The sequence below is a fragment of the Amyelois transitella genome, chromosome 20 (assembly GCF_032362555.1).
Source record: "Amyelois transitella isolate CPQ chromosome 20, ilAmyTran1.1, whole genome shotgun sequence".
Taxonomy (NCBI): domain Eukaryota; kingdom Metazoa; phylum Arthropoda; class Insecta; order Lepidoptera; family Pyralidae; genus Amyelois; species Amyelois transitella.
This window is the reverse complement of record NC_083523.1, coordinates 2,346,348-2,368,252: the sequence shown is the minus strand read 5'-3', so window position 1 is coordinate 2,368,252 and position 21,905 is coordinate 2,346,348. Positions and strand designations below refer to the sequence as shown.

Genomic DNA, 21,905 nt, shown 5'->3' with positions numbered 1-21,905 from the left:
TTGTGTGGAGTACTTGTTCAACAAAATTATCAGATTTCAGTTCATTCTCATCTTCGTTTATAAAGTGCTGTACATTGCCAAACTGACGTTTACTTTGTTCTTGGCTTAGTCTATAAAATAGAGCGTAGGGTTTAACATCTACACTTTCTTCCCAACCACCTATCCTAGGTATATCACCTGGCCGTATATTAAGCTTGAACTTCTCCTTTTCTATAGCCGCTTTCATCATATTCGGGTCTGCAGTTGCAATTGCCACGTTATTCATTACTTCTCTATTCTGTTGATATTCCGCCATATCATAATGTCTTCTATCAATTTTTTTCTGGCTGATCTGATTATTATATTTAGGCTTATATTGACTGTAGATCTCTTCCAATCTATTCTGTTGAACATTATTAGGAAACATAGATGTTTCAGTATTATCTCTCAGGATACTAGGATATTGTTCAATATTGTCTCTTCGGATACCCGGGTACTGTTCGTTGTTATCCCTCCGAATACCAGAGTACTGTTCACTATTATCCCTGCGTATAACCGGGTATTGTTCATTGTTATCTCTTCTTATACCAGCGTATTGTTCATTATAGTCTCTGCGAACGCCAGTGTATTGTTCGTTATTGTCCCTTCGAACACCAGAATATTGTTCACTACTATCACTTCGAACCGCAGTATACTGATTATTGGAATCACGTCGAATACTAGGAAACTGGTTGCTGCTAAATTTAACTTTTTGCCCACTTGTAACTTGAGTTTTATGAACATTAATAAGATATGGATCGTGATGTTCTTTACTAATTTTACTGAAAGGTTTTGATTGTGGTATACCGACACTCATTACGGTTTCTTCCCGTGCATAATTTTGGGGAGCGTACCCATTAGTGGGTCTGGGGTTGTAGTTATGTGCCTCGCCGTTCTTGCTGGCTGGTGATTCTTCTGCGTAATTTCTGTGCTCCTGAGATGGTTCAGTGTTTTTTGGTTCAACTTTAAAAACAACTTTTTGGTTATCGATTTTAGTCGCGGACGTAGGTGTTTTCAGTATTTTAAAATGCGAATCGACCACATGAGTACGTGCGTTAGTTTGGAATAGCCTTGCACCATATTTCCCTGATCCGCCGTACATGCTGCGCACGCCATAAGTCATGGCGTCCTTGTTGTTGGTTGTACCGATATCTTTGGCAACGACACCAAAGCTGTTGCCTTCGCTTATGAATCCCACGTTAGGTGTTTCATCGTAAACGTAAAACGCGACAGAAGAATCCAGGTGAACGAAGATCAAAACGGAGAAGATCCAGAGCTCCATCATGATCTCGCTTATCTGAACGACTAACTGAAAACACAGGTTTCCGTTCGTAATAAACTCCCGGTGGATGTTGGTGTCAATAGCTTGTTTATTATTTGTAAACAAACTGCACATCTATTCAAGAATGAGAGATTTTATAAACAATGTCTGTTATTTTTATTCAATTTCATTGTCTTATATTTGTATACAATGTTTTATTTGCACATGCATTAGTTGTAACCGCAACTTTTCTCTCGTGTATTGAGACATGTAGTAGGCATACAGAAATGTGGGATGTCTCATGTATTTATGGCAACCTTGCAATGAGATGGTCAGTGTCACTTAACAAGGAGGGTTTATTCTGTTAAGATTCCGTAAACCGGTTAACAAATGAAATGAAAAATGTTTCTTGCATGATATTTTTTTTCTGCAACATTTAAGTAACATACTTTTTTACTGGTAATCTCGATAGAACAGAAACAACAAAATAATTGAGACTTCCACCATATTTTATTTATTATAAACCCGTCTCTCTAAACACGAAATTAAAATTATTACATATGGCCATTTGTATAATATTACGACTACAAAACATTGTTATAGTAATTACTTCTTCAACTGAACCCTATGATGACACAACAAATGTCATAACAATACCAATGTTATTTAAATACGATTAATAAGTCGTAACTGCTATACGTAGCTCATAATATTATTTAACATTCTACAAAGATATTTTTAATCATCATAGTTTACATTTTCATTGATGTCGAAATGATTTAACTAGTCGGCCAGAAGATTGGCTAGGACACGGTCCGAAATGAAGCGAATAATATTTCTTGTGTTTATTATACATTATACAACAATAAGTGATTTTAGATTGATAGAAAAAGTTCCAGAAGTTAAAGCTAGCACGAGCAGCCCTAATGGTCCCAAGTTCCCGATTCGTCTAAGGAGGCATATTTTAGACGATATTTTTGAGATTTCTTATTCAAAAGAAGAATCGTTCGAAAACTCTCCAATTGAAAACCAAAAAACGAAATATGTCATAAGAAGTAAACACGGCGCTAACACACGGTTTCCCAGGAATTCGAATGGGACAGGCAAAGTTGATAAAGACAGTATACCAGTGAACGAAAAAATAGTGCTCGTTAAAAAGCCTATTCCAAAATTTGTAGACATAGATGATTATTATTTAGAACCAAAAAGTCTAAAAATTGCAAGATTCGTCGAATCCGATGAGAATGAGGACGAAGATTTCAATGTGGATGATTATGATTTTGACGTTAAACACGATGAGTATGCGGGCAGGGGAAACCATAAAATTCCACTGAAGGAAAGTAAGGCGTCTACAGACGTCCCTGTTGAAGTTACCCAAGAAATAATCCAGTTAGAAATTCAAACAGAATTTGCTCCACAAACGACACCAAAAGTGCCTAAACAAAGGAGCATAAATAAAAGCGAAAACAAAAAAGAGAAAGATGATTTCTACGATTACGGAGGAACAAGCTCAACGACAGAGAAAGTGGATAGTAAAGATGAAACAGAAGAGAGTAAAGAAGACGAAAGGTTGGGATCGAGAATGGTGAGGTCTCCCGGACATAAAAATTTGTTGCCCACTAACGTTACTAGGAGAGCTGCGCAGCCAGCCATCCTACCCATGTTCCCTGCCAACCCGGTCGCACCGACCGAAAAGGAGTCGCGAAAAGATATCATTTGATTATGTCATATCGTAGAATATAAATAAATATTTATTAAGAAATATTCTATTTCTCGCGGCTTCATTTTTCTAAGGTTGATCAGTAAAGGTTTGAACAATATCTATGAAAGAAAAAATTATCTACTTATTCCATATTTATCTTCTGAATGATTGTCCAAAAAATATTATATTTTTGGAAAATGTAAGTACCAAAGATTATGAATATGTTTTGTTTATTTATTTATTTCAGAACCTTAATTCTATATTTACAGTTGTTGTTCTCAACCAGTTTAAAAACACTAATTCCATTACCTAGAATTACAAAAGATATTTTCCATAGCCTATCTGATCAAGGCACAGGACTAACTTATCATTTTCCAAATGATGCTTTTCATTTTTATATTTTTTTTTTAAATTCGAAAGTGTTTGGCGTCAATCGCCTGATGGTAAGAAAAATATAAGGTAAATTTTTAAAGGTCATGCTTGTAAAAGTTGATTCAAATCGGACTAATAAAAACTCTTGGAAGTTTAGACAAGTTAGCGCGAAAGATAAGAGATGGGAATGTTATTATGAATATGCACCATGAACAAAAATTAAAAGGCAATTTCTATCTTAGTTATTATATAATTTTAAGTACATTTATTTTATTGTGTTTATATTTTGTTATCAATTTGTATTATGCATATATTGTGGTGTGGTGTGTAAATAAACAGAACAAAAAGATTTTACGTTTTATTTTCAAAACATTGAGTACAGTATAAAAATATAAAATTAAATAGAACTGTAGTGATTTATTTTTTCCGAGCTATGTATCGTAAGCTATTTTACCACCTTTTTACATAAATACATAACTCGGAAAGAATAAACTACCCGAAATAAAGCAAATGATTAAACATTTCTCATTAATATTTCAGTTACAAAACCGTCTCATCACCTTAATCTTTATAGTCCCAACTAACTGAAGTAATATAGTAATGACTGCATTGTCCGTACAACAATATCACTTTCACTTATTTTTACCTAAATCGGCAGCACACGTTAGCATGTACATTTAATCTATTGATACATAATTTTTTCAACAAGTTGCCCTTGGTACTAATCCTAAAATCGACCACCATAATCACTATAACCATCAGCAGTTTTCTTAGCTAGATCCCTATACTTCTTGAATTCACTTTCCGCAGCTTTTGAAGAACTATGCCCACGAGAACTATTTTTTGACTGTTTGTTTTCCCGATCACCCGCATGTCTCACCGCATTGGATTCATCCCCTAGATGCGCTGTAGCTAGTGACTTCAACACAGCTTCTGATCCACCGTTGCGTACTGATGAACTGCCTTTATCTTCGCCACGAGAACTACTGTTACTGTTATCAAAATATTCCTTATCCTCCATGAATTCATCTTTATGATAAATTCTATGAAAACCTCTCTTGTTCTCTCCGCGATCTTGATTATGCTTCAACTTGTGTTTTGTATCTCTGGCGTGATTTTCTGAACCGAACTTATGTGCTAGAGAATCAGCTATGTCTTTAAAACTTTTGTGTCCCGCTGCATTGTTTTCGTATCCCACTTTGTCACTTGATTTCGATTCATGTGTTTTTGCGCCTTTGTTGTATTCACTTTTACTGGTATGACCACTCTCTGTCACAGAGTCACCATTAGATAAATATTCGTCGTTATTTATGTAGCTTGGGGTAGTATAGAAATTATAATTAGTCTTGATATGCCTTTTCCCGGTGTCATATCCTCCATGAGCTGCTGTTACATCTTTATTTATGTAATTAGGAGTAGGATGATAACGGTAATCATTTTTACTAGGATGGCTTCTAAGTCTGTGATCGTCGTCATAGTAATTTGAATCGTATTGAATGTTTTTTCCCCACTCGCCAACGCCATGAAATGTTAATGGATCTTCATCGCTGGCTTTATCAAAATAATCATTCAAAACGTATGAAAAAAATCCAGTGTCTCCGGCTACCGGGCTACTTTCGGTGGTTGCAGTATATATCGGTGGATCTTTTATTGGATCACTATAATGATAATTAGGTGGAATATCATCACTTATATTCTCATGCACAGGAATCACACTGTGATATTTATCAGCAGTATAACGTTTTTCTTTTGCCTTATCGGCATTTGAATCGTATTCGAATTCGTAAGGGCCATGGTAGAAGTAGGGGAATATATCGTTATTAGTGGTAGAAGTAGTTCTAATGTCATCACCATCATCACTATGATACTTGTTGCTGATGTCGAATTCTATTTCGTCAATTTTGTGATCTGAATATGGTTTGTAATGCATTAGGGATTTTAGTCTCTCATACATTATGTCCGACTTAAATTTCGACGGCAGAAATCTTGAATTGTATCGAGCTTCTGATTTTATTCTCTCGTAATCGATGTCATACTTCGTGGTCGGTTCTTCGTAATGCTCGGTGACCCACGGCGTTGTAACTGGAGTTACAGTAGTATGAGGAATATCAATGTCACTTAAACGTATACTATGTTCATTCACCGGAGGATGATGGTAAATGTAACTTGGAACTGTGGAATCCATAGAGTCCTTATTGATCTCAAATGATCCGTGACGACTATCGCTGCCATGCGATCCTGGACTGTATTCGTAATCACTATCATAATTGCTATAATAGAAGTTTTGCCCTGATGGTGCCAAATATGATCTGGATTTCCTTGACACAAAAATATTATGTTTCACCTGTAATTCGGGATGAACTCGCGAGATGTACAGTAACATTATCAAGAGCCTCATTTTCGCGTGTTTACATCAGGTGGCTACGATCTAAACTGGAAATGTCCGTTTCTAATGCTGTTTTTATTAATTGTTTATTATATCCGCCAGCCGTCGCATATTGTTCTTTAACAATGGACCCGACCGGGTCACTAACATTGTGAAATTTCCCATGCACAATGTTGGATTGTTATTTCTTAAAGTCAGCCACGCTGTATTATTATAGTGCATCTGATCAAGCCTAGTTACTAATTGATTTGACGTCCTAATAAAGTGCTAACTATGTTTTAAACTATATTTTAGAATGAATTTTTATTAACCTAATTCATCAAAGACCGTAGCCGTGATCTCTTCAAGAGCAAACATTTCAATATTAGTAGGTAAAATGGCGCCCTTATAGGTTTAACTATTTTGTAAGCAATATCTACTTAATTATCTATAACTCTTACATAAAATATTTTTGAAATATCTATCCAATAACAATCTAAGGATTCCTGAAAAAGAAAACCGTACAATCAATCAAGTTTTTAAGTCTACTCTTGTCAGGTCGTTAATTTATCTATTTCATACTCGCTTTTGCTCGGGGCTTCGCTCCCATGGGAAATTCCAGAAAAAGGAACCGATCAATCCCGATGGTCTTTTATATATCTGGGCAAAATTTCGTAAAATCAATCCATTAGTTTTTGGGTTTATTCGTCAAAAAATATTGGTCAAATTGAGAACCTCCTGCTTTTTTGAAGTCGGTTAACAAACATACAAAAATACATAATATAAAAAATAAATAAATTATTCTCCTTATTATTATTGTGGACAGGTGCATACGACAAGATAAAATAAAAAAGGCACATAAGGCAAAGTAAACTTTGAGCAAGGGCTTATTTATTAAGATTAAGGACTTTGTAGGGGTGTACACACTCAGGCATTTGCGCCAAATCAGCATTCCTGTAGCCGATAGCTAAGTAGAGCCAGTCGTCCCGTGTCGGCCTACCGACCAACACAACACACATAACCTGTACTTCTATACTCTGTGTAATTTGTGTTATGTGAACTTTATCTTTCGTTTTCTCTATGTACTGTATGTGCTAATTATAATTTCGGTACCAATATAAGCGAAGCTTTCGTGAACTGCATTGAGTTGTTTTACTGGAACACTAAATCCTTCTAAACATTACCTGGAAAGTGATTACCTTAGAGACAGTGAAGTTAATCATTCGATATAGACATAATAGTAACAGACTAACAGTGGTGACACCCGTGTGCAGTAAAGTGACTTTCAGTGCAAGTAACGTTTGGCGGGGCGACTCAATTTCAAGCGTCGGTAGGTTGACTCACACTCGGTACCCTTCAGTCACTCTCTGCGGACAGTGAAAAGTAACGAAGATGTCGGAGGAAGATAAACCGGAGGTTGTATTGATTTCTGTAGCGGCGCGCATTCCCGAATTTTGGACGGACCAGCCGGCGTTGTGGTTTATACATTTCGAAGCGGCAGTGGCTCCTCAAAAGGCCAACGATAACGCAAAGTACCAATTACTCATTGCTAAACTGAGCAAACAAGTTATACAGCAAGTAGCAGCGTTCTTGGAGACACCACCTGAGGACAAGAAATATGATGCTTTGAAAAAACATCTACTAGACATCTATGAAGAATCAGAGACTAAACGCATTCAAAAACTAATGGGCGAGATGCAGCTCGGCGATCAGAAACCCTCACAACTTCTCAGGCGTATGAAAAGCTTAGCAGGAACGCGCGTATCGTCACAGACGCTGCTAGTTTTATGGCAGAATCATCTCCCGACGGCATTGCGAACGGTGTTAGCAGCCACCACCTTGGAAGATGCTGACAAACTCGCAGAGGTAGCAGACAAAGTGATGGAGACGACCCGACCAATAGAAGTGGCAGCCGTCACACAGGAGCAGCAGTCAAATCACCTATCTGAGGCCATAGCAAAGCTTACTTTAGAAGTCGCAGAGCTACGACGAGGGAAGTTTAACACGCGCAGTCGCAGTAGGTCGAATCAGCGGTACAGAGGACGCGGTTATGGCCAAAGAAGAGATCAATCTGGTACGAGAAAAGAGAACTACCTATGTTTCTTCCACTACCGGTTCGGGAAGGAAGCGAAGAAATGTAGAGACCCCTGCGCATGGAAGTCGGAAAACTAGCAACCGTACAGTCGGCGACGGGAAGCTGTATCGAGGGAACAAACCGTCGGTTGTGTATCACGGATAAAAATAGTAAGCTAAGTTTTTTAATAGATACAGGTGCCAATGTGTCAGTATTGCCCCCCACGGCTAATAAACGCAGTTTCATGCACGATTCAAACGATTATGTTTTATTTGCAGCCAACGGGACTCAAATAAAAACCTATGGTACTCGCACATTGACCCTAGATCTTAACATAAGGCGCGAATTACGTTGGACGTTTATTATAGCTGACGTTAAACAACCAATTATAGGAGCAGACTTTTTAAGCCACTATAAACTGATAGTTGATTTAAATAATAGGCGTTTAATCGACACGCTAACAAATCTTAATGTTATTGCCAGTGTTCAAAGTTGTATTAACGCATCTGTCACGACTTTATCCGAAAATCATCCGTATCACGATTTACTTAAACTTTTTCCAGACATAACGAAACCCATGTCTTTTAAAGAACCTCCACAGCATTCAGAGAAGCACTACATCGAGACAACCGGACCACCGGTTCACGCTAGAGCAAGACCGTTACCGCCAGATCGTTTGCAGAAGGTAAAAGAAGAATTTAAGTTAATGGTAGAATTAGGTATTTGCAGGCCATCCAAGAGCGCGTGGGCAAGCCCACTGCATATCGTCCCGAAAAAGAATGGAGACATCCGGCCATGTGGTGACTATCGGCAGCTAAACGCCATCACCAAACCGGACAGATATCCCATTCCGCGCCTGCACGATTTCACCTACGTCCTGGCAGGTAAAACAATTTTTTCACGTATCGACGTAAATCGATCGTATCATTTTATACCCATTAATGACGACGACATCGAGAAAACAGCAATAATTACCCCATTCGGACTTTTCGAATTTACGAGAATGACCTTCGGACTACGAAATGCAGCGCAATCCTTCCAAAGGTTCATGCATCATACAGTCTTACAAGGGTTGGATTTTGTATTCAGTTATATCGATGACGTCATCATAGCAAGTACAAGTGAGGCAGAACATAGGGAACATCTTCGACTATTATTTGAGCGTTTAAACAAGTTTGGATTAACAATTAATCAGTCTAAATGTTGTTTTGGAGTATCGGAACTAGAGTTTGTTGGTTTTCACGTTTCGGCACAAGGAATTCGACATACATATATTGAAAAAGATTCCTTCAAACAATTTAAAATGTAAAGAATTCATTTAAAATTTGTCTTTTTTATAACAATTTAAATTATTATCAAATACTACAAGAACATTTATGCTATCATAAAAAAAAACATTATTCGGAAAAATTGTTTGTGAAAAGATTTCCTCAAACATCTTTATACATACATGAATTGAAACGTCGTGATTTTTGATCACAATAAAAATAATCAAACAACATCGCCATCGACATAGGAAATATACCTACCACTATCTATACTAATATTATAAAGCTGAAGAGTTTGTTGGTTTGTTTGAACGCGCTTATCTCAGGAACTACTGGGTAAAATTGAAAAATTATTTTTGCGTTGAATAGACAGACCATTTATCGAGGAAGGCTTTAGGCTATATAACATCACGCTGCAACTATAAGGAGCAAAGAAATAATGGAATATGTGAAAAAAACGGGGAAAATTATTCATCCTTGAGGGCTTCAACGATGCCCAAAATAACTATTCCGCTAATAGAATGACGTTTCAACGGACCCCAGATTTCGAACCGTAGGCCGAGGTACCAAGAAAATGCAATGAGAGAGAAATTCATACATGTCACAAAACTCCAAGACCTTGCAGTGTGGTTCCCGACACTTAAGAAAATGACCCCTCCCTCGTCGTAAGAGGCGACTAAGTGTGATAGGCTAGCAACCACTGTTGAAATATCAAATCCCAATAAGCCATACAGCTAAACGTTTCGGTATTTGCAGATTTTTAGCTCTGTCTACCTCATAAGGGATAAACACGAGATTATATATTAATATAAGTTTATATGTCAAATACAATCCTTATAAAATTAAACCGCCGAGCTTGCATGAAGAGAGTTACGAATGTGTATGAAGCGAAGGAAGTATGCAGAGATCGTGGCAAGTGGAAAGAGGTAATCTCTGCCTACCCCTCCGGGAAAAAGGCGTAATTTTATGTATGTATGTACATACAATCGTCATCTACCAACCGATATCTTTCTAAGACAACGACCTGCACTAATTTACCACGCGTGGCCATTCACAATGGACCCAGACCTTGATTGCGACCCGACCCGGTCGAACGCCAGACCGAATCGCCGACCTGATGCAAGCCGCAGTCTAGCAGGTAGGTCAATAAGAACTCAGGCATTATTATCATTACTAGCTGTGCTCGCGACTTCGTCCGCGTGGAATAGTTATGAATGTGGATAAAGCGAAGAAGTGTGTAGTTATCGTGGCAAATCGAAAGGTGTAGTCTCTGCCTATCGCTCCGGGAAAGTGGCGTGATTTATGTATGTATGTGTATATAACACTAGCTGTGCCCGCGTCTTCGTCCGCGTGGCATAGTTATTTTGGGCATCATTGAATCCCTCAAGGATGAATAATTTTCCCGGTTTTTTTTCCACATTTTCCATTATTTCTTCGCTCCTTAAAGTTGCAGCGTGATGTTATATAGCCTAAAGCCTTCCTCGACAAATGGTCTATTCAACGCAAAAAGAATTTTTCAATTCGAACCAGTAGTTCCTGAGATGAGCGCGTTCAAACAAACAAACAAACTCTTCAGCTTTATAATATCAGTACAGATTTTCAACTATAATGTTGCGATGCATTTTGAACTCTCTGTCTTTAGCGGAACGAGTGGGAAAAAAGGTTTTTTCCAATTCGGACTTAGCGGGGACAATCGGGACACAATGGGTCAAACATATAGGTAACGTTACTGCATGGTTTTATTAAAAAAAATTGGACTAGGGAAATATAAAAAAACAAAACAAAATATCGACTTTGTAAATAGCTGTATTTTTGCAATTCAAAAATGGACGATACATTAACGATAAATTTCTCAGTAGACAAGAGTTTAGAGACATTTTAATTTATATTATGCATATAATTTTTACCTTGCAAATTATAAGGGTAATTCTTTCCATTCTTTATTTTCATTCTTCGAGATATGTTTGATAACAGTCAGTCAAAATCAAAACATCATTTCCGTTAAGAATGGGTTCTAATCTAATATTTTTATAAACCATGTCTCCAAAACTCTACTGAGCTGTAATGATATAAAATTATATTATATATTTGTTTTCCTCCCACGAATCGCAGATATATTTAAAGGTGAACTGAAAATAAAAATTTTATGATAATATATAATTTTTTTTGTCATGTCAAGGTTTAATGATGTCAGGGTTATAGATTTTTATTTATTATTTTATTAAATGAATGCATTTAAATAATTAGAAAAAATAAAACAGTTCACCATTTACCTCACAGAGATTCGTGACGGACATAGTTCTCATTGTGACTCTGTGGGATTACTCTGAAGTTGGCATTTGTCATAACATTTGAGAATAACCTAAATTGAGCTCTATTACCTTTGATTAGGTATACAAGTTTGTTTAACAGGAAAAAGTGTACCAAAGCGCAACTTCAGAATAGTGCGTAATTATTAGTGGAATCGGTTTGACATTTAAATTGACCAATCAGGTAACACCCTCGATTGATAAGCTCTCGGTGTGCCTATATGTGATTGGTTGACTTCACATATAGGCACACCGATCATAGAAATCGCACCTTTAGACCCCACGCTTTAAATTATTGGACCTGTCAATAACAAATAGACAATTTCCAACATTTGTATTAAAATACATTAGCTCTACACAATACTTTTTCGTTTACTTAACACCATTTCTCTATTCGTTCGAAACAATAGACACGTAAGAAACCTTAAAAGGAGTTTTTTATTAAGACATCATCTGCCCGAAGAAGCTATACATTAATAACCTTTAATATATTTTTTTACTTTATTGGGCAGGCTATGTAAGTATAATAAGATAATAGGTATCCAAAAACGGCAGACGAAAAGAATACATTACTAAGAATCAGCTGGCTGGACGATCAAAGTAAAAAAATATATATTTTACAATATACTTTGTATAAGAACTAGATCGCTTGTGGCTGATTGAACCCGAAAACAGAAGAATGCTTTTGATCAACTTCAATAATACCCATCTATTGTTTCAATACGTCTACATTCCAATAGCCCTACAACAATAGGGGATATGCATAAAATTTTAAATGGCCTAAAGTATTTTTTTCTCGAATACTTATTACCGTCATATTATAATCGAAAGGTTTTTTTTTCATTTACTTATTATTTAAACCCCTAAATGATTATCCAAAAAGTGCAAAATAACGGCGCGAAATTCAAGATAGCAAAACGCGCCACCATTGGTCGACCAAAATGTGACGTCATGCGGCACAACATTGAATTTATCGGTATCGAAGCTCCTATTGTGTAGTGAGAAAAATAAACATTCAAAGCTGTTTTCTTGTGCTGATTGTAGTGGAGTTTAGTTTAGATTAGTAGTAAATGTAGAACGATGACTGAAGCTGGTTTTGTCAAAGCACAATCGGACAATCTACCGAAAATAGATGCATTTATGATGACATCATATTTTGCATCAAATCCCGATTTTACGAGCGCAGAGATCAGAGGAGTGAAAGCTGCAAGGTAATTATTATGTTACATAAAATATTTTAGCCCATAACATGGATTTTTATTAATAAATGCATACAGCAGTTCACTTATAATACACCAAAACATAACCTATACATATCCAGTTGTCATTGCTCTGAAACTTATATTTTTACGTCTACAAGGTAATAATATAAGTACAGTACATGTTATATTATTGAAGTTCACTCAAGTATAATAACTTTGACTTTGTGTGTATCTGAGATATATATATTAATGATTTAATTTCTATAAATTTATATCCTGATTTAATAGCTAATGCAAAACGTACTTTTTACTAATTCACACTATGCTGTACCTAAATAAAGTATACTTACGTTAAAATGATCTTCACAACAATAAAAACGCGATTTAGGAGATACATTATCCCTTCTCATCACCTTACACCACAGTTTTCGTATATTCGCATCGTCTGGAATACGAAAAAACAATTTGTCTGGTGTTTTTCGAGTAGTATTTGTGCACTTTGGTACTATACAGTACTTATAAGATGCCTTTTTGGCTTCTTCCATGATTTTAAAGTTATCAATACTGTAAATAAGTACGAAGTAACTGAAAAGTTCACAGTAAATAAACACTGAGAGTGCCGCGTGACGTCACGCAAAGCGCGCGCAAAATGACGGCGTTTGAACTGCTCAAATAAATTCAAAGTTTTAAATTTCATTTTGAAAAATATCTAGACTTTTTGAAGCTTAATTATATTTTTTTCTACATTACAATGAAGTAAAATATTGATTTATGACAAAAAAAAAAAACATGAATATCCCCTATTACGACTAATTCGACTAATGATTTCAACGCCAAGAGGTTGTCGGTCCGCTACAGACTAGAAGGCGTAACTCCCGATGAGAACGTTCACGTGTTTTACACTGTGGCGCCATCTGTCTTCGACGTATGAAATTATTCAAAGCTAATAAAAGATAGCGCTAATCTTAATTCGATTGAATGGCGCAAGATTTAGAGATTAAAAATTTGTGCAAAAATTATACTTGTTATATAATTGCTCGTTACACAGTGAACCAGTCTCGGACTTACTTCGAGGCTAACTCAATAGATTTAATTTGTTGGATATATGTATATTTATATTTAGTTGCTGTACTATAACATAGTAATATATTACTTGTAGCAGTTACAATTCTCGTTCTCATATTTCGTCTCTATCCTAGAAATCATGAAGATACTCTTTAACACCATAATAAATATTTATATGATAAAAATATAAAATATATGAGGGTAAACTTCAAAAAAAATTTAGCTTTAAAAAAAGTATTATGCGAAAAGAGATCAAACAGCATTGAATCTGACCGTATCTGTTTATTTGCGTCTAAGATTGCACAAAAGATGTTATCTACAAAACATGTTTCGCTTTTACAACGTTTTTGAAATTACTCGGAAAAAGAGGTCAAAATCCATTTATTTTCCACTTTACGTATTGTAAGTGGTTTACTTTTCTCTGTTGCAAATTAACATATACATACACACAGACGCCACAGTCAAACATCACCGTTTCAGCTTCAAGCTTCTTACTAATAATAATTAGAAATAAAAATTCCACGAGGACACATAAGAATTACCCACATTTTCTTCACATAGCCTACAGAGTTAGTATATTGATAATACACAATACTAATATTTGGTATAAAAATACTATGTAGAATATAAAATAGTTTCTGAGCCGTTTCATACTTATCAAAAGGACAAAACGTCGAGATTGCAATTTTATTTTAATCTTTAAGTTTTAATATAAAAATATGTAATTAATATTTCGAAGTAAAGCGTTTCGTTTATCCAATTGAGTATTTATTATATCTGTATATATATAAATAATATTCATTAATTTCTTTTATTTTAAAGCACAATGGACTTAATGCTAAACACATTATTTAGCTGATAACATTTGCAAGTTAAAAATAATGATGAAGTGTGAGCAAATTGAAGATATCGAGTGAATATAAGAAAATAATCAAATTTAATGGTAATATATTGACATTTATGTATATTTGTTATGTGTGTGTGTGTCTTATCATTGTATGTCATTATTATCTTATTGTACATTAATAAAATAATGTCAAAATACATATTTGTATAATCTTTGATAGTGTGACTGTGTGCCGCCGTGGTCTCCCCTGTGCCTTTAATTAATAAATAAATTGAAATACATATTTTATATAACACAATGTCATGTAATATTATTAAATTTTAAATACCAATAATATTACTTATTGTTATGTGTTAAAGCTCCTATCCATCCTCCTTTGTGCCGCATTGACGCAATGTTTTTTTTTTAATTTTCGTTTTTCGAATTATAGTTTTAAATGTTTATGCATAAAAACTCCGTATTTTTATTTTGAAAATCCCAAAAATAATAAGCGACACTTCAAGACATTATGGTAATCAAATAACATAATGATTTTTTTTAAAGTAATATAGATATACATATGCATGCATTATTATTTATTCTATTAAATTAATAAGTTCAAATGTGTTTGAAAATATATATCTATATAAATGAATATTAAGATCAGTCAATTGACAGGAAGCCCACAGCTTTACAATAAGGAAATTATTCTACGCGGAATTAAAACTACACTATGACACAGAACGAAGGACCAAAACCTCTTGGGCGTGCTATATTTAATAGAATTCGTTTAGAAAAATATCTATGTGCTTAAAAATAGTGTAACTTTACGTAGATTTTGAGAGCTAATCAACTTAGTATACGATGGTCGGTCGGCGATGTCGGCAACTGAAAAAAAAAATACAATTTTTAAATAATTGGAATGTTTTCTTATTTAAAGCTTGACCAGAAATATAACGTACCGGTAATGAGGGCGCTAGTTCCGCGTTTCAAGCAACACGAAACAAGAAATATACAGATACATAAAAATGCTGAGTTAGGTTGTCTTTAATTTTATTGGTTTTGCCAATTCCATAAAAATAAATTGAGGTTATCTATATTTCTGGTCAATTTATACAGTCATCAGTTTGACAAGTGTTTAATGACAGTCTGATAAAGTCGTGGGTTGGTTCGTTTATGTCAATTTAAGACACTCTATAATATACTTCTGACCTTTCGCCAGGACGTCCCTGATTAGGTCAAGGTACGTTCATCAATACCTCTTCATTTAAAAATATATGTAAATTTTATAGATATTTGTATATTAAAAGTACTACCTTGCAATGACTATCCCTTTTTACTTAAACATCACTTTATCAAATTAATCTTCTTCGCTAAATAACAATTAATTGTTAATAATAACTACCTAAGTAACTCTTAAAGTGTTAGGGGACACATTAATGTACGATACCGTCAATTGTCAAGTTCAATCGTGTATTTCTCAACCTCGACATTGACAAAATCATCGTTTTGTTAAACGATGGAGCCATAACATTAAAATGTGAAATGATAAATAATTATAACACCTTTTTTTCCAAACAACTTATGCATTTTTTTATGCTAATCGTAGACAAACTAATCAGTTCGTAACAATGTGGTTTCTAAAATAGTCGAACCACTCAATATCATTGTTAGGATGTAAAAAAAATAAAACTAAAAGCAAAAAATTCAAAGCAAGCAAAAAAAATCGACCAAGCGCGTATTGGACAGGCGCACAAAGGGTTCCGTACCATTTATTACCACGATTGTTGCTTAAATATTAATTTTTTATATTGTTTCATTAAAATCTACCAATAAATTTGTAAAAAAAAAAAACTTTTGCCTAACTTTATTGAGTAAGAAAATGTGTCAGTGTGTCACGGGCGTTCAACATGACACTGCCTGAATCTGAACTTCATTATAAAGCCATTTAGCTGAACGTGGCCTTTCAGTCGTTTCGAGACAGCTAGAGGCGTGATACGTTTTAACTGGATTCTAACAAATGCATTGGTTGTTCGCCGCGAACTTAGACCTCGCTATCCCATTTTTTTACAAAACTGTGAATATCTCAAAAGAGTAAAAAGATTTTGTTGAAACACGAAAATTAAAAAAAAAAATTTGATATATCCTACCATTTGACGGCCTCTGTGGCTCAGCGGTAGTACGCTTGTCTGTGACACCGGAGGTCCCGGGTTCGAATCCCGGCCAGGGCGTGATGAGAAAAGAACTTTTTCTGATTGTCCTGGGTCTTGGATGTTTATCTATATAAGTATTTATTATAAAATATAGTATCGTTGAGTTGGTATCTCGTAACACAAGTTTCGAACTTACTTCGAGGCTAACTCAATCAGTGTAATTTGCCCCCCGTATGTTATGTTGTATGTTGTATTTAAATTTAATCAAAAACAGTCCTACTGTGAACTGAAAGTTAACGCCTACACAATCATACATACATACAAAAAATGTTATTAAGAAAAATGTGTAAAGAAATCATGCCATTTTATTATGCAGACTTTGAAAAAATATTATTTTCATAACACCGTTTCAAAAGTCAAAAGAATTATAATATATATATATATATAATTAATTACCTAAAATATAAAACTATGTATATATGTGCCCTATAGTACTCGCCTCTATCTACCCTGTCAGACAACAAGACGTGAAATAAAATAAGTATTTATTTGACAAAACGTGTTGCTGTTGATTTTCTGTTGGCATTTGACGAAGCAAACAGCTAATAATTGGCGTTTTTTTCTTGTAAAATAATAATATTTATTCAATCAATATGTATTACAGCAACCTGTCACTATTTGAATTTCAATTTTGTCATGAAGCCATACAGCTGAACGTGGCCTTTGTTTAGCTCTGTCTACCCCGCACCGGATATAGACGTGACTATACGCATGTAAACAATAAGTATACCTCAAGCGTCTGCCAGCGATTGGTTGGCGAGCGAGCCATCCCACGCGGCCTCCTTGTGAAGTGCCGCCTGTCTTTTTTTCTCTGAAATACAAAATAAGGTATACATTAGACCCAATCACCTCACATAATCGTCCCTATTCTACTAATATTATAAATGCGATTTATTACTCTTTCACGCAAAAACTACTGAACCGATTACGATGAAATTTGGTATGTAGGTAGCTGAAGATCCAGAATAACATATAGGCTACTATTTTTATCCCGGAGTACCCGCGGGATTGATAGGGTTTCCATGCGGACGAAATCGCGGGCGGCCTCTACTAATTTCATAATCTTGGCTCTTAGTGATATGAACAGTTATGGGCTAAAATAAACATGTAAATGTGGTTGTTACACATCCAGATTCCTGAATGTGCCGATTTCCTCACGATGTTTCCCCCCACCGCAAGAGCGGTTGTTATTCAAACTAATGTAGGTACCTAACGTCGCAAATAGTTATTGGTACTCACCGTAAGAGCATCAGCTAATGTACAAAACTTCGAAATAATTAATTGGTACATGGCCGAGGTGGGATTCGAAACTGTGCCTTTATGCGCATCACAATTTTTAACCGGGCACTTTACCGATTCGACCAACGACGCTCTCGACCAACGACGCTCTCGAACAACGAGCGATACGAAAACAAACTAGCGGCACAGAATGTCGCATTTATAATTTTGGCAAAAATTTTAAATATTAATTATTTTCCTACCTTTTTTTGTACATTTTCCATTAAACCACCATCCAGTCTTTTTCAGACTTTCGGCTCGTATCTTACCCCGCAAGTTATATAGATATGTGCCTATCTATATATGTATGAGTTTACAAAAACTAATCAACAATAAAAGATGTTGAGATGGTTCGGTCATGTGGAGAGGATGAATGAAAACAGATTGACTAAGCAGATATACAAGGAGAGTGTGGAGGGAAAGGTCGGAGTGGGAAGACCTAGACGAACGTATCTAGATGAAATTAAGGACGTCCTGGTAAAGGGTCAGGTCAAAAGTACCCGAAACCGCCGAGCTTGCATTAAGAGAGTTATGAATGTGGATGAAGCGAAGGAAGTATGCAGAGATCGTGGCAAGTGGAAAGAGGTAGTCTCTGACTACCTCTCCGGGAGAGAGGCGTGATTTTATGTATGTATGTATGTATGTATAAAAGATACCTCTAGCTTTGGTGATAATTCTTCTCTCTTCGTCACGTTCCTCTCGAGCGGTGCTCAGTTTGACCCCCAGAGCGCCGGATACCAAACGCCGCGCCAACGCTGTGCATGTCTCTGGCCTCTGTCTGTAATATATCGACATATACATACATATAAACACGTCTTTATACCTTGTGAGGTAGACAGAGCCGACAGTCTTGAAAAGAATGATAGGCCACATTCAGCTATTTGGCTTAATAATAGAATTTAGATTAAAATAGTGACAGGTTGCTAGCCGATTGCCTAAAAGAAGAATACAAAGTTTATAAGCCTATCCCTTAGTCGCCTTTAACGACATCCATGGGAAAGAGATGGAGTGGTCCTATTCTTTTTTGTATTGGTGCCGGGAACCACACGGCAATACATACATACATATAAAGTCTATATCCCATGCTGGGTAAACAGAGCCGACAGTCTCGAAAAGAATGATAGGCCACATTCAGCTGTTTGGCTTATAGATAGAATTGAGATTCAAATAGTGACAGGTTGCTAGCCTATCGACTAAAAGAAGAATCCCAAGTTTGTTAGCCTTTCCCTTAGTCGCCTTTTACGACATCCATGGGAACGAGGTGGAGTTGAGATGAACTTACACACCTCTATATGTGCACATCCACCTTAACCTAAATTAATCTATTCAAGATCAATGGCAGCAGAAGATATACAAAGAGAGTGTGGAGGGAAAGGTCGGAGTGGGAAGACCTAGACGAACGTATCTTGATCAAATTAAGGACGTCCTGATAAAGGGTCAGGTCAAAAGTACCCGAAACCGCTGAGCTTGCATGAAGAGAGTTATGAATGTGAATAAAGCGAAGGAAGTATGCAGAGATCGTGGCAAGTGAAAAGAGGTAGTCTCCGCCTACACCTCCGGGAAAGAGGCGTCATTTTATGTATGTAAGACCAATGGCCAACCAAAACTGAAGCAGTATCAAAAGTCGAACGAGTTTAACATCATTTCCTCACCTATAGGGTTGCAGGTACTCAGCGCATTTCTTTGCCTTGTTTCTCGACTCTAACGTGGCTGCGTGGAGGGGGCGACACCGCACCAAAGGCCGCTGCGATGAGAGCACTTCTGAAGCTGGAAAATAAAAAAAAAAACTAAATTTAGACAGAATTTGTTAAGAGCGAAAAAGGCTAATTACATTTAGGATAGAATCACTACATGGTAAAGCAAAGTCGCGTCCCGTGCATATATGTATAAGCTCAGATCTTTAAATAGGTTCATTTTCTTTTATGTGCCGTGTGGTTCCCGGCACCAATACAAAAAAGAATAGGACCACTCCATCTCTTTCCCATGGATGTCGTAAAAGGCGACTAAGGGATAAGCTTAAAAACTTGGGATTCTTTTTTTAGGCGATGGGCTAGCAACCTGTCACTATTTGAATCTCAATTCTATCATTAAGCCAAATAGCTGATCGTGGCCATTCAGTCTTTTCAAGACTGTTGGCACTGTCTACCCCACAAGGGATATAGACGTGACTATATGTATGTATGTATGTATAGAATCACTACCGTGCATCTATGTATAAGCTTAGATCTTTAAATAGGGTCAGTTTTTTTAATATATAGGTAAAGAGGAAGGTTTATATGTACAAATGCTACATGTGCAAAGCCGGGGCGGGTCGCAAGTTATTAATCATACCAGCGAATAAAACAAGAGTTTCATTCACCAGGACTAGACCCAGAAGCTTGGGGCTACAGGGTCAGGTGTACAAACTGTATATCGCTGACACTGGTCATTAACAATTTCGAATATGAATTTGAAAAAAAAAATTGAATTTGAATTTTTGATTTGATCATTTTACATAGAACTTCAGTTTTGTTTTTTATTTCACGCCAGAATCTATACTAATAATAGCGGACCCGACAGACTTCGTTCTGTCAAAAAGATTTGTAATATGACAGTTTTTTGTTCCTATTTATTAGACCTACATTGCTTAGACAACAGTGAACTTTATATATTAGCAATAAAGCTCAAATTGACTGTACGTATTAGTTAGAAAACATTTGTATGGGATAAAGAAAAGGACTGTTTTTAAGGTTTTTTAGGCAATTATTTGGTATTTTTTCGCCGTAAAAACCATCCTTGAGCTTTGACGAATATTGAAAAAAAAGAATTGGCCAAATTGGTCCAGGCGTTCTTGTGTGCGCTTACCAACACATTTAGCGATTAATTTTTATATTAAAGATTATAAAGCTGAAGAGTTTGTTTGTTTGAACGCGCTAATCTCAGGAACTACTGGTTCGAATTGAAAAATTATTTTTGTGTTGAATCGACCATTTATCGAGGAAGGCAGGCTATATAACATCACACTGCAACTTTAAATAGCAAAGAAATAATGGAATATGTGGAAAAAAAAAACGGGGAAAATTATTCATCCCTGAGGGCGCTTCAATGATGCCCAAAATAACTATTCCACGCGGACGAAGTCGAGGGCACAGCTAGTTGTAAATAAAACTACATAAACAGGAAACATACGTACAGTGTGTTGCAAGTTGCAATTGAAATGTAAGAAATCTGTACTACATACTACGTAATTGTGGGTATGGTAGGAATTACATGTAACCGACTCTCCGTTGTAGCTTCCTGCTACACTTTCTACCATTTTTTTGGGGTTCAGTTGCAGAAAGATAATAATTAAAGCATTATTTGGTCTCAGGTAAACAAAGCAAAATGGTGCCGTGCTGTTTTCGATATTAAAAATAACATACATACATACATATATTCACGTCTATATCCCATGCGGGGTAGACAGAGCCAACAGTCTTAAAAGGACTGATTGGCCACGTTCAGCTGTTTGGCTCAATGGTAGAATTGAGATTCAAATAATGACCGGTTGCTAGTCCATCGCCTAAAAAAAGAATCTCAAATTATAAGCCTATCCCTTAGTCGCCTTTTACGACATCCATGGGAATGAGAGGGAGTGGTCCTATTATTTTTTTATTGGTGCCAGGAACCACACGGCACATATTAAAAATATAATTACTCTTTTTTTTTTATTTCGTGACAATAAATACAATAAACGATGAAGGTAAAATAAATTTTCATTCAGAGTGGAACTCCTGGCGTGGAAGAAGAAAAGAAAACTATATTTACCAATGCTACAGACAGACTCGGTCACAGATTTATACTAGATTTTACCAGAATTGAGTTCCACCTACAAAAGAATAACGGTTTTTCGCAAATACCACGGGAACTTTTGTTTTTACCGGGCTAAAAAGTACCCTATATCCTTCTCCAGACCCTTTATTATAAATTTGCC

At 36.0% G+C, this 21,905-nt stretch overlaps 3 protein-coding genes across 3 annotated transcripts in view; 1 reads left to right on the top strand and 2 right to left on the bottom strand.

The window, feature by feature from the left end:
• Positions 1-3,854: 3,854 nt before the first annotated feature.
• On the bottom strand, positions 3,855-5,751 carry LOC106134409 (uncharacterized). Its single transcript, XM_013334471.2, has one exon. The coding sequence runs from the start codon at positions 5,749-5,751 to the stop codon at positions 4,081-4,083; it is 1,671 nt and encodes a 556-aa protein (XP_013189925.2). The 3' UTR covers positions 3,855-4,080.
• Positions 5,752-7,110: 1,359 nt separating this feature from the next.
• LOC132902994 (uncharacterized) lies at positions 7,111-7,859 on the top strand. The gene is made up of 2 exons (XM_060950125.1): positions 7,111-7,792; positions 7,843-7,859. The coding sequence occupies exons 1-2, from the start codon at positions 7,111-7,113 to the stop codon at positions 7,857-7,859; spliced, it is 699 nt and encodes a 232-aa protein (XP_060806108.1).
• A 6,463-nt stretch (positions 7,860-14,322) lies between these two features.
• Positions 14,323-21,905, bottom strand: part of LOC106134458 (coiled-coil domain-containing protein R3HCC1L) — a 28,454-nt gene continuing 20,871 nt past the window's right edge. The window contains exons 6-9 of the mRNA XM_060949855.1: positions 19,606-19,720; positions 18,610-18,731; positions 17,406-17,486; positions 14,323-15,350 (exon numbers count right to left, since the gene is read on the bottom strand). Coding sequence (XP_060805838.1) covers positions 17,407-17,486; positions 18,610-18,731; positions 19,606-19,720 — 317 coding nt within the window. The 3' untranslated portion in view covers positions 14,323-15,350; position 17,406. The remainder of the gene's footprint in view (positions 15,351-17,405; positions 17,487-18,609; positions 18,732-19,605; positions 19,721-21,905) is intronic.